The sequence below is a fragment of the Quercus lobata genome, chromosome 9 (assembly GCF_001633185.2).
Source record: "Quercus lobata isolate SW786 chromosome 9, ValleyOak3.0 Primary Assembly, whole genome shotgun sequence".
Taxonomy (NCBI): domain Eukaryota; kingdom Viridiplantae; phylum Streptophyta; class Magnoliopsida; order Fagales; family Fagaceae; genus Quercus; species Quercus lobata.
Window position 1 is genome coordinate 33,121,980 of NC_044912.1, and position 21,602 is coordinate 33,143,581.

At 33.5% G+C, this 21,602-nt stretch overlaps 2 protein-coding genes across 3 annotated transcripts; both read right to left on the bottom strand.

Moving 5' to 3' along the window:
• Positions 1 to 2,322: 2,322 nt before the first annotated feature.
• Positions 2,323 to 7,334, bottom strand: LOC115959502 (cyclin-A1-1-like). 2 transcript variants are annotated; one of them, XM_031077920.1, is made up of 11 exons: positions 6,810 to 7,334; positions 5,248 to 5,629; positions 4,938 to 5,074; positions 4,679 to 4,771; positions 4,331 to 4,464; positions 4,152 to 4,227; positions 3,970 to 4,046; positions 3,852 to 3,885; positions 3,381 to 3,530; positions 3,139 to 3,273; positions 2,323 to 2,622 (listed from the first exon to the last, which is right to left on the bottom strand). In XM_031077920.1, exons 1-11 carry the CDS (start codon positions 7,020 to 7,022, stop codon positions 2,551 to 2,553), a joined length of 1,503 nt encoding a protein of 500 aa, XP_030933780.1. In that variant the 5' UTR covers positions 7,023 to 7,334; the 3' UTR covers positions 2,323 to 2,550. The 2 variants fall into 2 exon arrangements, with proteins under 2 accessions (XP_030933780.1, XP_030933781.1); XM_031077921.1 differs by having other exon boundaries at positions 3,381 to 3,515; positions 6,810 to 7,310.
• A 1,919-nt stretch (positions 7,335 to 9,253) lies between these two features.
• On the bottom strand, positions 9,254 to 15,661 carry LOC115959501 (cyclin-A1-4-like). The gene is made up of 12 exons (XM_031077919.1): positions 15,545 to 15,661; positions 15,173 to 15,417; positions 13,325 to 13,754; positions 12,637 to 12,773; positions 12,405 to 12,497; positions 12,061 to 12,194; positions 11,841 to 11,916; positions 11,661 to 11,737; positions 11,530 to 11,563; positions 11,041 to 11,190; positions 10,834 to 10,968; positions 9,254 to 9,648 (listed from the first exon to the last, which is right to left on the bottom strand). Exons 2-12 carry the CDS (start codon positions 15,386 to 15,388, stop codon positions 9,577 to 9,579), a joined length of 1,554 nt encoding a protein of 517 aa, XP_030933779.1. The 5' UTR covers positions 15,389 to 15,417; positions 15,545 to 15,661; the 3' UTR covers positions 9,254 to 9,576.
• Between the last annotated feature and the right edge of the window lie 5,941 nt (positions 15,662 to 21,602).

Below are 21,602 nucleotides of genomic sequence, written 5' to 3' on the forward strand. Positions count from 1 at the left end.
ACAATTAATAGATCCAACAAATTGTAGAAACATTAACATTAATATATGACTATAAGTAATTCATATGTTTATCATCACTGCATACCTAAACATAATACAAAACTTTAGCATTACCAAGCATGAGGTACTCTTTCAATTTTATTTTTGTTTCAAAGCCCAATTGATAAACAAACAATTTCATTACTTCAAATTTTTTTTTCTTAAAAGATTGTTATCAACCATAGTGTTTCATGCTTTCAAATTCCTTATACAACATTCAGAACAATAATCTACATTTTTTCCCTTTAATAATAATAATAATTTAAATTTTAAAAAATTCAAATGAATACTCATAAAATTGTTCCATTTTTTGTTCTTCTTTATCAATATTGTTCAACATTTCCGTGCGTATGCACGGATTACATGCTAGTTTTAAATTTATAGTAGATCCCTCTATAAATTTAATTAGTGTGATTCATGATAAATGTAAAAAAAATGGAGCATCAAGTACCTAATAATTACTCCCTAAATTCATAATTAATTTCACAACATGTTTAGGTGTCAACATTGATTGGATTACAACACTTATGCATAGTACTACCATTAGTATTTGATAATAAATAAATAAAAATTTTAAAAAATTAAAAAAGAGTAGATTTTAAGATTTGCGGTATAAATCACAAGTTGACACATAAACTTGTGATGACAATAATCATACTTAGAGTATGTTTGGAAACAGCTTATTTAGTTGAAACTGAAAATTTTTTGCTGAAAGTACTGTAGGTAAAGCTAAAAGGTAGCTACAATAGTACAATAAGACTCATGAATAGTACCAAAAAGTGCAATAAGACTCATGAATAGTACCAAAAAGTGCAATGAGACTCATAAATAGTACCAAAAATAAGCTAAATAGTGAAAAAAAAAAAAAAAAAAAAAAAAAAAAACGCTTTTTAAGCCAATGCCACACACAATCTTAGAGGCTTAAAGCCATTTTATTGTTAATTAGGGCACTGAAACCCATAAGAAGTTTTGTTTAGGGTTAGATGGCTAAAGTCAAGGAGTGAGAAAACCTAAGTAATTAGGCGCCACCTTAACCGTACATTTCATAAGGCTTTGGATTTTTTAACCTTAAATTGAAGTCAGTGTTGTTTTTATACATCGATCAAGATATGATTAATCCATAGTTATTAATATATTACTACAGTACTACATATCAATTATGATTTATGGTACTAGTTTTTATGTTAATTACGTACTTGATTTACTTTGTTCTAGACTTCTAGCATGACAAACAAAGTTTTTTTTTTTCCCCCTCTAACGTTACTGTTCAAAATTCTTAGATTGCCTTCCTTCCAAAGGAAAAAAATAATAATAAAAAATAATATAAATAAATAAATACATAAAAAGTTCTTAGAACACCTAATCAAAGTAGATAATTACATGAAGAAATCTATTGGATCACTTCATGAAAAGGAAGCTTATCAATGATGTATCAACTGTGGCTAAGACCAAAGAAGCTTTATGCTCTTGATGAACCTTTCAACTTTCAAGGACGGATGCTTGGTGAATGTTAACAATGCCGTCAATTTTTCCCAAATACGATTACTCACCGAACTTTCTCATCAAGCTTTAATTACATGGATGAGCTTCTGATGTTTGATGTCTCTGGTTCAGACTTCTGGAAATTATGAATGTTTTATGATAATGTAGTGGGAGGGTGTAATAATGGTGGCACCAATAATATTGCATTGTTTGAGGACCCGATGAATTACGAAGACTCACTTGGTTGGGTTGCAAACACAACATTGCTATTTAAGGACAGGTTTCAATCCTAATTAAGCATCAATTTTTTTGTTCCACATTTTATATATGGAAAATGTGTTCCTCTTCAAATTGCTCATATATCTTTATAGTGAAGGTGAATTTAGAAAATTTAATAGTTAGATAGGGTCCGTTTGGATTGAGCTTATTTTTGCTGAAACTGAAAACTGAATCCAAACGGCCCCTATATGTCAAAGGGAATATGTAAAAAAGTTCCTAAGCCTCAATGATTTCCTAACCCCACAGAGTTTACACCAGAAAGGATTCCTTAAAGTTGTTTCTTGTTTAAGTTCTATTTGTAGTTAAGTATGACCAAATTTCATCGGCTCTTTAATAAACTAGAAGTAACAGATCGAAAGTATGTTCTTTCTCTTAAAATTTGCAGAAAATTGACAATGGAAGGGGGTAGACCATCATCATCAGATGCCTGTTCAATGTCAATAAATTCTCTTTAAGTAGTTAAAAATCATTATAAATATTGGCTTCATGCAGATCTAACTCTAGGATAAACACAGAAAGCAATGGGAAAGAAAGAAAGCATATCATACAACATTTGGAGTTTACACAAAAATACTAACGTACTACATTAACAATGAAATCGTGAAAAAGAAGACATTATACAAAATGGCAGAAGAAAAGAAAAAGAAAAAGAAAAAAAATTCCATTGCTTGGAACCAACTAGCTGCTAGTATCCGTGAACTGATGTCAAGTCTATATCCAACTGTAGCATTGGACCAGGAATCCAAATGTCTAGTGACTTAAACTGTGGAAAAACTCTGGAGGTATTGTAGGGGGGCAATACTTCTTCGCCACATATTTGTACTGAGGAAGAAATAAACATCTCAATTAAAACTTAGGACATTAGCAGATAAACCAAAATATACAAATTTCAGCAAACTGATGGTGCTGATTTCTAACCCATCTAAAACTATGGACTACACAACCAGCTCATCCAATTGCAACTGATCAGTTCCATTGCAGCTATTAATTATTTGATTATTGCTATAATACACCTGACACAGCATGCTTGCAACAAAGGACACCCTAATCCTACTTTCATCAGTCTCTCAAGTGAAAATAATCAAATTAAGAGAACTTTAGTGGACATGTGTGTGAGTGTTGGAATAATGGTTAATTGATTTCCAAACAGCTTATGCTTTTGGAGAATTGGTACTTTATCAAGGTATTAGAGCATATGATTTAAAAAGTTAAAATTTCCACATACCACTTACTGGGGAGAGATTAAGTTCACCATTTACTAACAACTTGAACTTTTGGGAGATTGATAATTTATCAGAGACAGAGATAGAAACAGTACAAGACTTGAACTTTTCTTACCTTATGCTGACTGTATTTCTCCCTGATAGCAGGTAAACTAGAATTATGGCTATCGCAGCACAGGCGATGAAGATCCTTGACACAGTCACACAAATCAGAAGGCTGGTAAAGTGTGTAATGCTGCAAGGTGGAATTCTGTACCAAAACAAATTGAAAATCAAGTTATATTACATGCAGACTTACTACCAAAAACAATAAACCTAAATCACAAGAAATATATCAATGTATTATCATGCACATACCCATGGTCTCTTTGAAGGGAAAAGAAAATAATTGGCCAAGAAAATTGCTGAAGCAGCTATAAGTGATGGAGCATAGCAAAGCATACTGTACTCCAAGAGAGATAATTCTGCAATGTAGTTGGCTAAGCACTCCAACTGCAATGATGGAATCTGAGAAGACGGCAAATAATATAAAAAAAAAAAAATGCAAAGAATTAAAGTGTTAGAACATGGCAAGTATAATCAATAACCAACACTGTACATATATATTATTAAGTGACCATTATGGTGGCTATTTTTTTCCCAACCACCTTTCACTACTAATCTAGTCATTATATTAAAATCTTTTATCCATAATTGAATTAATTATGGTGCATTATATTCAAGCGAACTATCCCAATAGTGTAAACAAAATGATGATATTTAGACCTTGCAAATGGCAGGGAAGATACAAAAGCAAACATATTGAGCACTCAAACCCAAGAACAATACCTCATTTATTCCTTGAGCAGCACGAACAAATCGCCTACACAATTAATCACAAGTCACCATCTGAAGCAGCATGCGTGAAAAACATAGGTATAGTCAATAGTCATGAACTAGCCCTTACCTTAAGAAACATTTAGCTGTTGGTGCTGTCATTTCAAACTTCAAGTAGTTCAAAACTGCAGATTCCATTTGCAAAACCTGCAGCATATGAAATGCTAATGTTCATGCTGCTTAGGCAGGATAGAAACAATGCAAGAATCATCTAGAAAAAGCTCAATTCTGCCAAAGGAGGGCAGGACCAACCTCTTCCTTGAAATATGTGTTATCAGTTATGTAACAGAACTCTTCTACCTGGGGTGCACAAATCTCCTCATATTTGCTGGCAATATAATAATTTTTCTTGTTAATATTTTTACTAAAGAGTACAAAATAAAGGACTATCACATATAAGGATAACACACTAGGGGTAAATGTTTACTTACGAGGCAATCATCATGCACGCAACACCAAGTAACTGTAACCGTTGCCTATTCATCAAATTCCCTGAAAGATACCGGTCTATGTAGTTTACGGTCAAATATAATGTGTCAGGTACGAGCCTGTACTCTTCAGCCACCTGCAGTTGGAATAGAAGATAAACATATGTTACATGTACACCCTTGATAAAGTTACAATTATTAGGTGATCATATTACCGACAACAAATTTAATAATACAAAAAATCCCCATTATTGAAAAATAATAAAAAATTATCCTTATAAATTTTATATCTCTTAAGGCATGTCTTCAGCGTACACAAAATATGTAAAACTATCAACAAAAATGAATTACCTCCACAAGCCAATCAATTAATATTGCACGCATGCTGGCATTGATGTCCTTTTGAATTTTGTCCATGAAGTCTGTGGAAGGCCTTTTCTTTGCCTAAAATTCCCAGAAATTAAATGGGTAAGAAAAATACAAACAATGGGAAACAAAATTTAAAATATGAAACCCATATGAACAATATATGTGAACTAGACTAGACTAGCTATAGATGCCTAATTATTATGAAAAGGCTTTTAGTAGTATTAGACTAAAACTAACATACCTCAGAGGCACGCAAGTGCTGGTAAATATCACAAGCAATGGTTGCACAAAGCTGTGGATCCATGTAATTGTTATCAACATTAACAATATTATCATCTGTATCCATCTCTGCAAGGACATCTCTATTGCAGATATTTCCTGCAACCAAATTAATATAAACCACAATTTTATGTTAAGAGCTTTTTGAATGAACATGAATATAAAAATTAGATGCATGATTAATATATTAGTAAATTAAGGGAAAAATCAAAGAATAGGGACAAATACAACATAAACTGAAGGCTTGAATTTTCTTGCTACAATTAAAATACCTGTTTTTTCTTCATGGTCTGAAATGTAGAGGTTGCTTAATGTCTTTCTGTTCATAGAATCAACTGCTGGAAGATCATTGTTGTCAATGTATTCAACTTCAGGACTCTTGTAAGACTCACAAGTAGACATTGTCTCATCCAAAGAAACTGAAAGTCCATCTGATTTACTTGGAGAAACATCCATGCTGCAAGATGCAGGAACAGCAGCTGTGCTAGGGACAGTTTCATTACTTCTAGGGAAAGATGTAACCTTGCTACAAGGAACAAGTACACTTGATTTAACATTCAAGGATGCAGGAAAATTGGTCCTGGAAAACGCCGTGCTACCGGCGCTAGCAGAGGGTGCCTTCTTTGCCTTGGCACTTTTAGTTGCAGATGGCATCTGCAAATATGAAAGCTTCTCAATCTCCCAAATACTATCTTTAGTCTTTACAAATGAAAGTGCAGCAAGTAGCATAAGTTCTATGTCATATGTACAACACCAACAAAGTGAAAATTGAAGTACAATAAATTGCATTGAGTTTGATGGTATTTGCACACAAAGTGAAAATAAAATATACTCATATATTTTTATCATTCACAGTGGAACACATCAAAAAACTGCTCATGATGAGCATTGATAGAAGCAAAATTAGAGCCTTTAATGAATTCTTAAAACGCTATGATCAATGCAATAGATGCCCTGAAATCTAAAATTTTGAAATCTTTGTTACCGAAAAATTAATTAGTGCCATCCAATAGGCTTGACCGTAAATCCAACACGTACATGACACAACACAGCGATATAATAATTCTTGAAAATTTTAGGACACAACACAATAGGATATGACAATTAATTAATATTTTTAGGTATATTTTATTAATTTTTAGGAATATTTATGTTTATTTTAAGTTTTCAAAATAAGTACAGACTATCAAAATCTTTAAAAACATATCTAAAATCAAATGAATATTTTTAATTGAATTCTTCCCGACACACCAAGAACACGAATGCAAAAGTGTCTCTGGTGTGTCTGCGTCTGACACGGACAAGCCAGAGATATTTGAATATCCGTGATTCGTGGTGCAAAATATACAACACAGAGCAAGCAATTCAAGACTGAGGCTTAAGTTATATAATTTTAGTATATTTCCTTATAACCATACGCACCTTTTACCAATAGCAAGAATTAGCACCAAAATTTTCATGTATTCAGCTCCATTAAATCAAATTGTTACAATAAGCTCTAAAAATAAATAAAATATACACAATTTCTCAACAACCTAACGGATCAGAATCAATTTCTTTAGAAAATGACAAAATTTACTAAACATAAATTGAAAGAAAAGCAAAGAAAACATGCACAAGATGAATCATTTAGTAACATTAAACATGAAATTGCTATAAATCAAATGCCACAAAATTTTTTGAAAAATGAAGGGAACCCCACAAACAAGAAACGTTTCTCAAACCCCCATTAATATGATAAAACAACAAATAAAACAAGAACCAAAAGTTTCAAACATTTTTTTTTAAAAAAATTTCATTCTATTTTGCACTACATTTTTGTACTAGTAAATACCAAAGTAGAAGAGGGAACGGAGCTCCGTGAAACAATGTGAGCCACATTCTTGACATTGGTGATGTTACTAAGTGGAGCTCGCTTCTTGGCCAAGCGAGGTGCAATCATTGTGGCCTTTCCGGGATTCTCCAATGTCGAAGACGAGGCTTGTCGCTTCGCCAAAGAAGAAGATGTTGATGAAGAAAACGACGAACGGCGATTCTGGGTCGACATTTTGAATCAAACCCAGTTCACAGTTTGACTCCAAGAACCTCTCTTTCCTCTCTCACACTCACACACTCGCTCTAGTTCACCCTTGTTCTTTTAGCTCAAGAACAAGAGAGCAACAAAGCTAAGCAAAGAAACCCAAAACCCTTTTTCAGTTTTCACACAGAGAAACAAAGTCCAAGTCTTCAAAGAGAGAGTCTTTGAAGAATTCTTGGATTTTTTGAGGGTTTTGCAGAGAGAGAGAGAGAGAGTGAGGAAGAGAGAGCGTTTCAGTGTGAGTGTTTTGAGTGTGATTTTAATAATGGTTTTTTTAATTATACTTTTGAGGCGGGGAATTGGGATTATTTGAAATGCGAAAAGATCTTGACCGTTGGATCAACTCGGTTATCGTTAGGAGCGTAGCAGAAGTGGGCCCCCACGTATGACATATTGCTTTCTGTGTGTTTGAAAAATGCTCTGTTGTACATCACTGACTAATGTGGAGATGCCACCTAGGATTAAGTCGCAGGTCACTGTTTCGAAGCTCACAAGACTGTCAGGTTTAGGTTTTGAGTTTTTGAATTTGAATTCAAACGGTCATTAGATCTGTCTTTATAGTAACTTAGACAATGCAGAATATCTTAACCAGCCAGTCATACTCATACATAGGAAGTCGATCTTTTATGCCAAAAACAACTCAAATCCTCAAAATACAATACAATCATTATAACCATTTGTCATAATTTGGAGAGAATATTATATCATACATGTTCCTTCCAAAAATATATGTTGAGCATGTATGGGATGTTTTTTTTTTTTTTTTTTTGAAACTATATGGGATGTATTTGTGTTCCTTTTGTTACCTCTTACAAATGTAGTTAAAGTGGACAAAAATTTTATAATTTATAATGTTCTCTTTTATTACAAGAATCAAAGTTCAACTCCCACCTTATAAAAAAAAAAGTTCAAGTCCCGCCTCCCTTGTTTGTTGTAATTATCGAATTATAAAAGTAAAAAAGTTTGATTTTTTGGATAAACACTAGATTGATTCTCGTTTCTTTTCCCCATTTTACTTCCACATTTCATTTTAAAAATTTTGAATAAAAAAAAATGCAATTGATAATCTAAAGGAAAAGTGACCATTGTCCATTTTTATTTTCTATGCTTTAATCTTCTAATTTGAGCAATCCGTTAACAACTTTTTTGACTTTTTTTGGTAGCTTTTTATCTTTTTGGCAACTTTATGTCATTTTTTTTTCAGCTTTATAAGTTGTGGAACCAACTTCATAAAGAGAAAAAAAATATTAAAATAAACTGTGGAGTTACTTTTATATCTTTTTCTTTCATTTATTTAACTTTTTTTATTAAATAGAACCCACATTAAGCACCACATAGTGCTTGTTAATATTTCCCAAAAAATAATACTTTGAGAGATCCAATGCACTAAATCACTAGACTCAAGCCAAGTCCGGATAAGAAATCCAAAACATGTGCATGACATTAAATGACTATGTATAGGTGTTGCTACTAGCATAGGTAATACATAGAAGTTCCTCTAAGACTCAAGCCAAGTCTGGATAAGAAATCCAAAACATGTGCATGACATTAAATGACTATGTATAGGTGTTGCTACTAGCATAGGTAATTAGTGATACATAGAAGTTCCTCTGTACAAAGAATAGATTGTTTAGAGAGGGGGGGGGGGGGGGAATTACTCTTAAAGTCTAAGCAATTATTCTAAAATATTCAAATATTTTTGCATTAAAAGGAACATAGAGCATCTCTATCATTTAACTAGAAGCAGTCAGTTGAAAACCAAAGGGTTTCACCTTGTTCATAACCTAATTCAAATAAGGACCTATTTATTGTTTGATTATAAGATTTTAGTTATGCGGGACCAGGGTATCTAACAAAATAATCCTCAGTAATCAGTGCATACATATTTTATTATTTTTATATACATCCTAGTGCACGTTGCGTAATTCCAATATATATACCTCCATTCAAATTTCACCCAAAAAAGAATTCCAAGTAGTCTATTTGTTTATCTTTTAAATTCAATTTTGAAATTCTTGGACATTTGCGTGTTTTTTTTTTTAATATATATTTCCTACCCTTTGAGGTCTTCAAGAGCATTGCAACCCACATAGCAAGCATAAAATTTTGCCACACGCATTCCACCTGATTCATTAGCCATAGAGCGAACTTAGCCAAACATCTACACTTAAGCTTTACCAATGTAATTAGGGTTCATAAAGTAACCTGTCAATTTATGTTCTTCAGTATTTATAGCATATGAATCAATGAAGGAAAGAGAGAAAACCACAAGAAAAAATAATTCCGTATACACTATCACTTTACTATGCACTGGAAAATCAATTCAAAAGCAATAACTGTACAAGAGATAACCTTGGTGATTCTATGTCTAGGAGAATAGTACACTGAAAAGGTAGCCCGAATATCCAATGGGAGGCACAGAACTACTGGCTTTAACACTCCACACAGAGGATATGGGGTGACGAGTTATATCACTCACAACAAAAAACCAGCTACATTGAATTTGGAACAATGTTGTGCATGCCTAGTTGCTTGGTTCTTGGAAAAACTCAAGAGGTATTGAAGAAGGGCAGTACTTCTTTGCCACGAACTTGTACTAATTCAAAGAAAAAAAGATTCAGTTTAGAGCAGTCCATATAAATACCAAATATGTATGATCACAGTGAATTATAGCCAAGTTCATAGTCCATTTTCATTGTCGAAGCCATAACAAGTTTATACAGCGTAATCCAGTAAGTCATTACCATAGCTCAAGTAATAAATTTTGTCAGGAAACTACTTAATTTGAGGTGCACCATGCACCTACGTGCAAGTCATGTAATTCTTTTTATGTGGCATATGTAAAATAATAATTTCAAAATAGAACTGCATTAGCTCCTGGCCAAATGCAAACTTGCAAGATTACCACCCTCTAATTTGTGGAAAGCTCGACCACTTGCATTAATCGGGCTTTTTAACATCTCATGGTAACTGACAAATCTATTAAATTTTCATGGTGTTAAAATGATTCAACATAAGTGTTGTGTTAAGCATTTTAGAAAGTAAATATCTTGTTTAAGAATCATCTGAGCACATATTTAAAATTCAGCACCAAACTGCTGTCTATATTATTTTGGTGATGTGATGCCTCTTATTAGAAGTGTCAATGTTCATCACAGAGTCAAATAGTTCAGCTTTTTTTTTTTGGATAGGTAATGGGAATTTTATTGAAATAGAAGAACATCGTATTCACGATGATGAAAAGTCGAATAGCTCAGTTCCTTTTGATGTTCAACACCACTAATTAATTCCAATTATTCTTTCTTTTTTTCTTTTTTTGGTTGGATAACAATAGAAAACCTTTCTAGAGAAGAGCCCTTTGGACTCACCTCTAACCAGTAAAATTTATAGGCAACTTTTTTTTTTTTCTTTTTTGATAAGTAAAAACCTATGGGCAACTAACCCCACCCTACAAAATTCACTTTTAAAAAGTTTCATTCATACTGCTTCAATATTTTCATGTCATATGATCCGGCTTATAATCCCCATGCAAACTTCATGATAATAATTAGGTGTCAGTTTTATTCTTATATATCATCACTGAGCACAGTATTTCATATAATAAGACATGGCTGTTAAATGCAATCATAGCAAAACATGTTAAAACTTTCTGGAACCAGATCATAACTGGAGAAGTTATAGAAGTAATCAAAGGGCTTGTGTAAGATTGATTTAGAATATATGGTGAAAATGCATCTTACACTTCAATCCACACACAAAGAGAGATAGTGGTTATTCATACCTTATGCTGGCTGTACTTCTCCCTAATTGCTGGTAGATTAGAATTACTGCCATTACGGCAGAGGCCATGTAGTGCCTTGACGCAGTCACTCAAATCAGAAGCTTGGTAAAGTGTGTAATGCCTCAGCGTAGAATTCTGTACCAGTATATATACAGAATCAAACTATGTTACAATACATTATCAGAGGAGATGGATCAACAAACATACCCAGGGTTTCTTTGCAGGGAGAAGTATAAATTTGGCTAAGAAAGTAGCAGAAGCAGCTACTAGTGATGGGGCATAACGAAGCATGCCATATTCTAGAAGAGACAACTCTCCGAGGTAGTTGGCCAAGCACTCCAAGTGCATTGATGGAACCTAAAAAATAAAAAATAAAAGAAGCAGTTAAAATCAGCACAAGTAATTTTGATTACCACCACCATGAAACCAAAAAAAATATCATTACCTTCATAGTTTAATATAATCTAATACCAAAAAAGTTACAAAATTAACAAAACTCTGTATCCAGTATATTTTAAAAATACAGAAGTTAGTTAATCACAAATATTAATTGAAAATTTTTTTGTATAAAAGTGTAATTGACAGCCAAAAATCCACTGTGATGAGAAATAAAAAAATTTCTTAAACCAAGCAAGTCCTGAAGAAATGACATAAAACTGAAGTACTAAAAGCAATTTAGCCCAAGAAAAAAAATACCTCACTGGTCGCTTGAGCAACACAAACAAATCGCCTGAATAATTGTCATGAATCACAAAAGTCAAAACCCAAAGCAACAGAAATGAAGTTTCTCTTGACATATTGATAATAATTCGAGAGGTAGCTATTACCTCAAAAAACATTTAGCTGTTGGGGCTGTCATTTCAAACTTCAAGTAATTCAGAACAGCAGATTCCATTTGCAAAACCTGCAGAAATTACATGGGCCAATTATTATGAAGATAGGACATATGAGGCAACACAAAGAAGCATATAAGAGTAAAATCTCAGATGATATAAACGGAAACAAACCTCTTCCTTTAAGTATGTGTTATCAGTTATGTAACAGAACTCGTCCACAGTTGGTGCACAGATCTCCTCATACTTACTGGCAAGACAATTGCCCCTCAAGTTAATAATCATACTTCTTATCATTATGAAAATTTAGATCAGCAGATGCACACCAATATAGAGAGAGAGAGAGAGAGAGCTTAATAAGTAAGCACATCTACAGACTACAATAAAATCTTACGCTGCAATCATCATGCATGCAACACCAAGCAATTGCAATTGCTTCCTATTCATTGAATTTCCAGAAAGATAACGATCAATGTAGTTAACAGTCAAAAATAGTGTATCAGGCACAAGCCGGTACTCTTCAGCAACCTACAGATAACAACATAAGGTAATATAACCAATTATAAGACCAAAATAGCTGCACAATTATAAAGAATGTTTGATGATATTGACAATGAGCATTTTTAGAATGCAAGGGTAAATCTGAAAAATATAACCCTGAAAAATGGGGTGGAGAAGATGGAAATTGCTTGGATTATATAAATCACCCTGGCAATATCATCACCCACCATAAATTACCTCCACAAGCCAATCAATCAGTATCGCACGCATGGTGACATTAGTATCTTTTTGGATCCTTTCCATGAAGTCTGTGGAAGGTCTTCTATTAGCCTAAAACCCCAAAAAATTGAATAAATCACAAGAAGCAGAAGTTAGGAAGACGAATGTTCTTTAATTAGTGGTAAGCAGGAAAATTGACATAATAAGGAATACATAACACATTCAAAATAGTGTGGAAAAGTATGTTTACCTCAGATGCACGCAAGTGCTTGTAGATATCACAAGCAATAGTTGCACAGAACTTTGGGTCCAAGAAATTGTTATCAATATCAACAACTTCATCAAATGTTTCCTGCTCCAGAAGTATACCCCTTTTGCAGACATCCCCTAAAATCAAGATTATGTAGAAGTACAATTGTGATTAAAAAAAAAAATAAAGTTTTCAAATGCTGATAGTGAAAATAAGTTAGGATTTTAAGTTAGAAGTGTAAACAATTAGACCCCATGTTTATTATCATTTTAGTCTATATTCAAAATAAATGCTGATAGTGAAAATAAGTTAGGATTTTAAATTAGAAGTGTAAACAATTAGACCCCATGTTTATTATCATTTTAGTCTATATTCAAAATCAGCAACTATTTCCAAAATTACAAACTATATAAATACTAATTCTAAATTACAGTTTTACATATATCTTTGTATTCTAAATTTAAAAGGGCATAACAACAACTACTCTAGATATGCACTTTGCAAGTAATGAAGTGAAACAAGACTTTTTGTTTTTTGTATAAGTGAAAATAAAACAAGATATCATAGCCCATGTTGGCCAAGAGTATTCAGGGCATATATTAATAAGGAAGACCCTCAACATATAAAAATTATGATAGAAAGAGAGAAAATTATGCAAGCAAAATCTAAATCTTTTAGAAAAAGAAACCTGCTTTTTCAGCATTATCTGAAATGTAGAGACTGTTACTTGTCTTTCTTTCAATCAATGTAACTGCATAAGTGTCCTCGTTGTCAATATATTCAAACACTGGACTCTTCAAAGAATCACAAGTAGACATGCTCTCATCCAAAGAAATGGAACCACTAACTGATCTACTGGGAGAAACATCCATGCCTCTGGGTGCATGAATTATGCTATTTGGAGCAGTAAGAACAGCATCCATGCTGCATGGAGCAGGAAGGGCTGCAACAGTAGCCATAGTTTGATCGCTTCTTGAGAAAGATATATCCCTGGTTGGAACCAAGACACTTGATTTCACACTCAAAGATTCTGGCTTTATTTTCCCAGGGAAGCCAGTATTCTCAGTGGAAGCAGAAAACTCCTTCTTAGTCTTGGCAATTTTAGCCACACATGGTACCTTCAGATATATAACTTAAATCAATCTTTTTCAGAAAATCTAAAACAAGTACTACAATATGTGTGGCATGTCAATATATATGAAAGATCAGATACTATAAAAATGATTGAAGGGAAAATGAACACCATATACTGATATACATCTCCATCTTTCCAAATATTGGTCAAAAGCACTGTCCATCCTTTAGAACAGAATCATCAAAATAAAATACATAGTCACTGCCATAATCAATATAACCTCATTATTCAGAATCCTATAAATGTTTTACATATATCAAAATTTCCAACTAAATTTTTCTCTTCTTTTATTTTTATTTTTTTTGGCTAAAGCCCACTTAGAAAGCTATGCAATAAAGAACGGGTTTGAATTCATTAAGAAAACAGGTTTAGTTTACACAAAAAAAAAATTCTTAACTCCATCAAGAAACATAAATGAATGTATTTCAAGATGAATCCGAAATTCACAATAACTGTTGCACATACAACAAAAATTCCAAAACCAGTCATAGATTAATGTATTTCAAAATTAATATATAAAGTAAAAATGGGCATGTACAAAGAATAAAAAACTATGTAATTGATTTGCCAAGATAAATGAATTTTTCTTTTTTTGGACAGGGACAGGGAGCACCAAAAAGGATGCCATTGCCACAAGGTTACCAATTGAACCCCACAAAACCATAAATGTTTCTTGGTCGAACCAAAGCATGCTATAATATAAGACAGACATGTCTATTTACACCATTAACTTATCTCATCAATATATCATTTTCAAAACTAGGAACCATTAAGCAAAACAACTATCAAAAAAACGAAAAAGGAAGCAACACAGTTTCACAGACAAACTTACCCAAAATAATTATGAATCTATAGACATTGTCAAATGGTGGCCTAACCAATCATAATCACTCCTTTAACAAGGCCTAGAGTTTGGTTTCCTAAAATTCGAGCGACATAATTTTGTCTGCAAGGTGATACTAACAGGAGTCATCTTCAGAAATTTAATATTTCTCTATAACAAAAATGGTAATATGGGCTTATCCATATCTTCTCAAGTGAAAGTGTTTCTTTATCTCTGTGACTTGTTTAGTTGTTATTGTGAATGACAAGCCCTTTTCGTGTGTAAAACAAAAATTCTGTTGAAACTCGGAAATTCATAAAATAAGTGAAAATGATTGGGCAACCTGTGTGTCTCTATTCAGAAAGAAACACCAATTGATTTTTTAAATACAAGAAAATTTGTAAATCTAAAACATAAATTAATTTTCATTTGAAGAAACAACAAGTGAGAATCTAAAATTAACATGAATACATATTATAATCACTCCAAAAGAGATATAATCAATAATCATATTTAAAAAATAATAATAATAAAAGAGGGTTATATGTGTTGAATTAATTTAGAGAAATAAAGAATACCAGAGGCTTGGACGATGAGATTGAGGCGCGTGAATTATTAGTGTGAGGGCCATTTCTTTGGTTTGTGACATCAACAAGAGCGGGTCGTTTCTTTGCCAATTGGGGCTTCGTCACTTTCTTTATTGGATACTCCGAAACCGATGATGGCTTCTTGGACGAAGATGATGATGATGAAGAAGAAGAATATGGTGGCGGACGACGGTTTCGTGTCGACATTTCGGGTCGGAACCCTAACCCGGATTCCCCTGCAAGAAAGGGTTTAGTACAGTGCTTTTTATATCATATAAACCAAGAATGAAGAAACCGAACCCCAAAAAAACACACAACAAAAAACAACGACAAAGAGAGAGCAATGGAGGATGAAAACCGTACTAAAAGAATCTGCTGTTGAAGAATTTTGGAGTGAAATTTTGGCTTCTGTGATTGTTCAAGAATTTTGGGAAGAACTAGAGAGAGAGAGAGAGAGAGAGAGAGCGAGGTTTTTTTTAATATTTTATTGAAGAGCAATGGAGCGCGAAACGTGTGGGTTTGAAAGGATGGGAGTTCGGGACCGTCGGTTTTTAGTAGGAGGGTTCTTGACCGTCAATCTGCATGAAGTTATGATACGTGGGGGCCAGTTTTGGTGGGACAAACTATACATAAATAAATAATGCATAATTTTATGCTACAACTCGCCACGTAGCGAGTTATAATGGATGAATGTATGATGGTGGGTTATGTGGAGACATACTTTCATCACTCAATAACTCATCATGATGTAGGACATGGTATAATATTTAATTTTTATAATTATTTAACTTTAGAATTTTTATGTAATTTTTGTTATTTTTATAATTATTTAATTTTTATGCTATTCTAGTAACGTTGTTTGTATTTTTTGAAAATATGTGTGGATAAAAAAGTGTGTAGAAATATGTGTAATGTTGTTTAAATATTGAAAACACATGTTTAAACACATGTGCCAAACGGCCCTTATTTCCAGGTGTTTTTAATGTTTTTTTAGTCAAATCAGAGTTTTATATGCTTTCGTAACTACCTTAGAGCATTAGTGGTGCCATAGCTAAAAATTTAGAGGCTGTTCGGTTTTTTTTTTTTTTTTTCATCACTCTTCACTCAATTTTCGTCTCTCGTCACTCGTCACTCATCACTCGTCACTCATGTTAGAATCTAAAGACTTAGGAACTAATGTATTTAGAACTCTAATATGTATTATTAGCAAACCATGATCAAAACAGGTTGTTTAGTTTTGTTTAGACTTGCTCAAAGTTGTGTCTTTTATGTAAAGTTGGAATTGAGCTGTTGCAGAAGTATTAGTGCATTTCAGCCTGGCTCAATCAATCGAATCTCGGGCAGAACGTTTTTTCTGCAGATTTTTCTAACTCAGCCCTAGCCTATCAAAACGTGTTGGATTTTATGTTTTGCCCTAAGTATAAAAGGGAAACCCTAACCACGTTTTTTTGTTGCTCTATTTGCTGTGTGTGTGAATCTCTTGTAAGATCTAGAGGTGGTTGTCTTCACGCATGCTTAGAGTTATCAAGAAGGAGATTTGATTGAGAGCTTGATGATCATTCAGTTGCTACACTAAAAAGCTTAAAGAAACACAAGCGGGGTTGCTTGTACTTGCTGGAGAATCCAAGAAAGAAGGAGTCTGTGGTGTCGGAGCTTGTACGTGGTCGTGTCAATAAGTTTCTGCTGGTGGGTAGCAATAGAATGTTAGTGGTCTAAGTCCTATTGTAAAACTTCGATTCTTTCATAGTGGATTCAGGTTTACCTTGAGGATAGTTAGGTTAAATCCTCCCCAAGTTTTTACCAGTTTGGTTTCCTAGGTCATCATATCATTGTGTTATTTATATTTCCGCTGCTATGCATGATATGATTGTTTGATTGTGATAACTTAGATCTAGAATTTGGACTAAGTAATAACTTAGCTAATTAACTAGGTTAATCCAATTGTGTTTTAATGAGTCTAAAAACCTACAAGTGGTATTAGAGCGGGTAGCTCTCTTGTTGTTGATCTTTTGATCACTGAGCTGATCCTTGACCCCTGTTGTCATGGAACACGGACATTCTCTTGTTATTCCTCCTCACTTTGATGGGAATAATTATGCTTATTGGAAAGTAAGGATGAAAGCATTCCTGAAATTAATTGATGAGAGAGTCTGGAACTCCGTCGAATACGGATGGGAGAAGCCCACTACTCTTGTTAGTGAGTGGCAAACTTCTCAAAAAGAAGCAGCCGCGTTCAATAGCAAAGCTATGAATGCTATTTTTAACGTTGTTTCTATAGAGGAATTTAAGAGAATCTCTAATGTTGAGGTTGCTCGTACTGCTTGGAATATCCTCCAGACTGTGCATAAAGGCACAAAGGCTGTTAAAATAAATAAATTGCAGCAATTAACTTCAAAATTTGAAAGCATTAGGATGTCTGATGATGAATTTTTTGATGAATTCTATGCTAAACTTAATGATATTATTAATTTTGCATATAACTTGGGTGAAATCTATGATCAATCTAAAATTGTTAGGAAGATTCTTAGATCTTTGACTAAAAATTTTAGACCTAAAGTGACTGCCATCACTGAGAGCAAGGATGTGGACTCTATCTCTATTGATGAACTTGTAGGATCTTTCCAATCCTATGAGTTGGACCTACCTAAGACTAGCAAATCCAATCAATGGCTCTTAAGTTAGTTGATAATGTTGATGCTGGTGGATTTGATGATGAGCTCTCTACTACAGAGATGGCTTACCTTACCAAGAACTTTAGGAATTTTCTTAGAAACAACAACAGAAGGGCAAGAGGTAAGAACACTGCTGAACCTAGAAACTTTAGGAAGAATGATCCCACTAAGGTTAACAACACTGATAAACCTAGAGAAAAAGTAGGTCAATCTTCTAATAATTCTATAGGTCCTTAGTGTTTTGGATGTCAAGGGTATGGTCACATGAAATCTGAATGTCCTACTTACTTGAAGTCTAAAGGTAAGGCTATGGCTGTAACCCTTAGTGATGGTGAAATTTCTGATGATAAGTCTGGTTGTGACGAGGATGGAAACTTCATTGATTTCACTGCTACTACTGTAGTCAATGAAAGTGTATCTGCTGAAGAGAACCCTTCTGATGGGGAACTCTCTGAGGATGCAGATCTTCAAGAAGCCTACAATAAACTTTGCAAAGTTGCTGCAAAGGATGCTATGAACGTTGAATTAGGGTTGAAGAAAATTGCATCTCTTGAGCTTGATAAGAAAAATTTGCTTGTTAAATTGTTTGATGCTACTGAACTTTTGAATAATGTGAAGACTGAGAACATGCTTTTGCTTGATAAAGTTAAGAATTTGGAACATAAGTTTTCTGTTGCTAGAGAACAATCTAATAGGTCTGCTAGTTCTAAACTTGATCATATGCTTAGTGTTCAAAAGTCTCCTTCTGACAAAACTGGGTTAGGTTTTGCAGAAAGCATCAATGTGTCTGCACCCAATTCCACTATTTTTGTTCCTTCATCTTCTTCTGAACCCCCTGTGAGTGAGGTTGTCAAACCCTTAGAAGTTACACCTCCTAGGAAGATTAGGGTTGAACTAAAAGAGTCTAAACCTAAGCAGTCTACCCTTTCTAAGGACAAATCACATGATAAGTCTGCATGGGTTTGTCATTTTTGTGGAAAGTCTGGACATATTCTTCCAAACTGTTACAAGCTGCAAGCTGCTAAGAGAGCAAACAAACCAAAAGTACATGTGCCTTAAACACAATATCCTATGGTACTCATTGGTGAATTGGTAAAGGCTCTAAACCTTTATTCCAATCCTGGAGTTGGAAATCATCCTCATGTGAATAAGAACTCCAATGCTCGTAGTGCGTCTAAAAAGTTTTGGATGCAAAAGGCTCAATCTAATTGAGTCCTTCTAACATGGTCCTTGTGCTTCATTGCTATAGTTTTTGTGACCATTGTTCTTTGGTTTTTTATTTTCTTTGCTTATAGGATTTGCATTGCATAACATTCATGCATTTCATTCTAGGTTTTTTTTTTGTTTTTTTTTTAATCAAAAAAATAAATAAATAAAAAAAGGAAGCAAGTTGTGTTTTGCACTATTTTCTTGGTTTTGAAAACAGGGTTGGTCAATTTATTTTCACATAACATGTCTTTTGTACTTTGTTTAGCTTTGATGAGCTTACTTATTGCACTTTACTAGTTGAAACTTTATAGTGCATGTTGTGTGGGAAAGATTGATCAATTTATTTTCACATAACATGTCTTTTGTACTTTGTTTAGCTTTGATGAGCTTACTTACTGCACTTTACTAGTTGAAACTTTGTAGTGCATGTTGTGTGGAAAAGATATTTATGGTTTTGATCACCTTGTCTTGATCTTGAAGTCCCATGTCTTTAACTGTCGGACTTGAACCTTTTGAGAAAGGCATAAATAATTATCTCACCACTGTTCACTAGCCAATCATGAACATCTTAGTGCATATCGTAAGATTTTGTGCTCGAGAAAGTGTAGCATATGCACAAAAATAACATAAGGTGTAGCCTCGGTTTAAATGTTAAAATTGGTGTATAAATTATTGGACTTAATGTTAAATCAAACAAATAAAATTGGTGTGTACATTATCCCGGCTATTTTAATAAGTTTCTGATCAAATAAAATTGGTGTGTACATTATGAGACAAATCAAGAAACTTACATGATTACAAGCTTGTTTTCTAGGAGATGTGAGAGTTATATGATGTAACTCTTTTGGTGATAGTCTCTTTCAAATTTTATGTGATGAATTTTGTAGAAATTGTGATTGATTTCTATTTACATATCACCTCACATGTATCTCAAGTTTTTGCTAGTTGCACACACTACACAAGTTACTCTTTGCTAAACATTGTATATGTTACTGTGTGTATTTTTGGTTTGACCAACCGAGTTTGCAAATACTTTGAGTTTTTATGCAAAACAGATTTGATGCTTGAGAACTTATGGAAAATGTTTGAAAATCTTAATTTTGGGAAAACTAGGTTTAAAACTGTTGTTTTTGAAAAACATTTCATCACATACTCATGCATTTTGTTCACCAATTTCAATGCTTTGAGGTGTTCCTAAAATGTGTTTTGTTTTTTTTTCAAAACTGTGTTTTTCTCAAAATTTTGTGAGCCTCTGTCTATTTTGATTGATCGAGTCTGTTTTTCGATCAATCGAAATTGTTTTTAAAAATTTAAGGGAGCCTCTGTCTATTTTGATCAATCGAAACTGATTTTCGATCAATCGAAAATCGTGAATCAGGTTTTTTAAAAACTAAGTTTGACTTGTTCAAACTCACTTTTCAAAAGTTTTTCAAACTTTTCTCTCTCTCTCCGATTTGGACAAGGCTCATCATCAATTTTTTGTCGTTTTCCTCCGGTCTTTTTACAAGATTTTCCTCTCTCTAAACCGGTAAGTCCATTATACCCTTCCTTTTGCATTTATTTTCATGTTTTCATGCATTTTGTTGGGATTTTCGGACCTATTCAAATTTGGGGTTTTTGATGATTCAAGCCACATTTTCTGAAATTGATCAATGGGTTTTTGTTCTAGGATGTTATAAACTTGATCTTGATGGTTTAATTTGATCAATTTGATGAATTTTGAGAAATTGAAATTTTTAGGGCTTGTATGTATCCGAATTGGGGATTTTGTTCAATTAGGTCCAAATTGATAAAATTGGCTTATTGGATTGATGTATTTGATCATTATAAACTATATTTTATCTTGTGTGATGATCAATTGATCAATTTTTTCAAATTGAACAAGTGGTTCCCTAAAATTTTTGTGGTTTTTGTTAGAAACTCTATGCTCAAGCCAATTTTGTGAATTTGAACTTAATTTCACTGCATTAAAGCATGCATCATGACATTTAACTATTCATGCATCATATAGATTTTTTATTCTATATTTTTTTTGTGCTAACTTGCAATCTGCCCTTGGTTTTTCTTTTATTCTGCTTTGTGTCTTTGTCCTTATCCTAGCACCATGCCTAGGAAGACTAGAGCCCATAGGACACCCTCCACTTCCTTTGAGTCTCCCTCTAGGAGTGAATTGTTTCAGAATGACAAAAGCAAAGAGGTTTATGAGAAGTTGAACAGTAAGAGAAAGATTTAGGCTGAGCATTCTGTTGTGTTAGATGAGCTTGATCTTGCCATTAGGGCAAACTTTAAGAGTAGAGGCTGGTTGTTTTTGTTGGAGGTAGATCATCCACCCCCGACCGCCTTGATTAGAGAGTTCTTCTCAAATCTCTTTTGCCACATCTATGATTCCAACACTCTTGTTAGGAGTTGGATACAAGGTGTTCAGTTCACCAGTACCCCTAGGATAGTGGCTGAAACTCTTGGGGTTCCGGTTCTTAGGCAGCCTGTCTATCCTTATGAGGAGTCTCCACCCCTTGATGACGTTATGTCATACATCACTA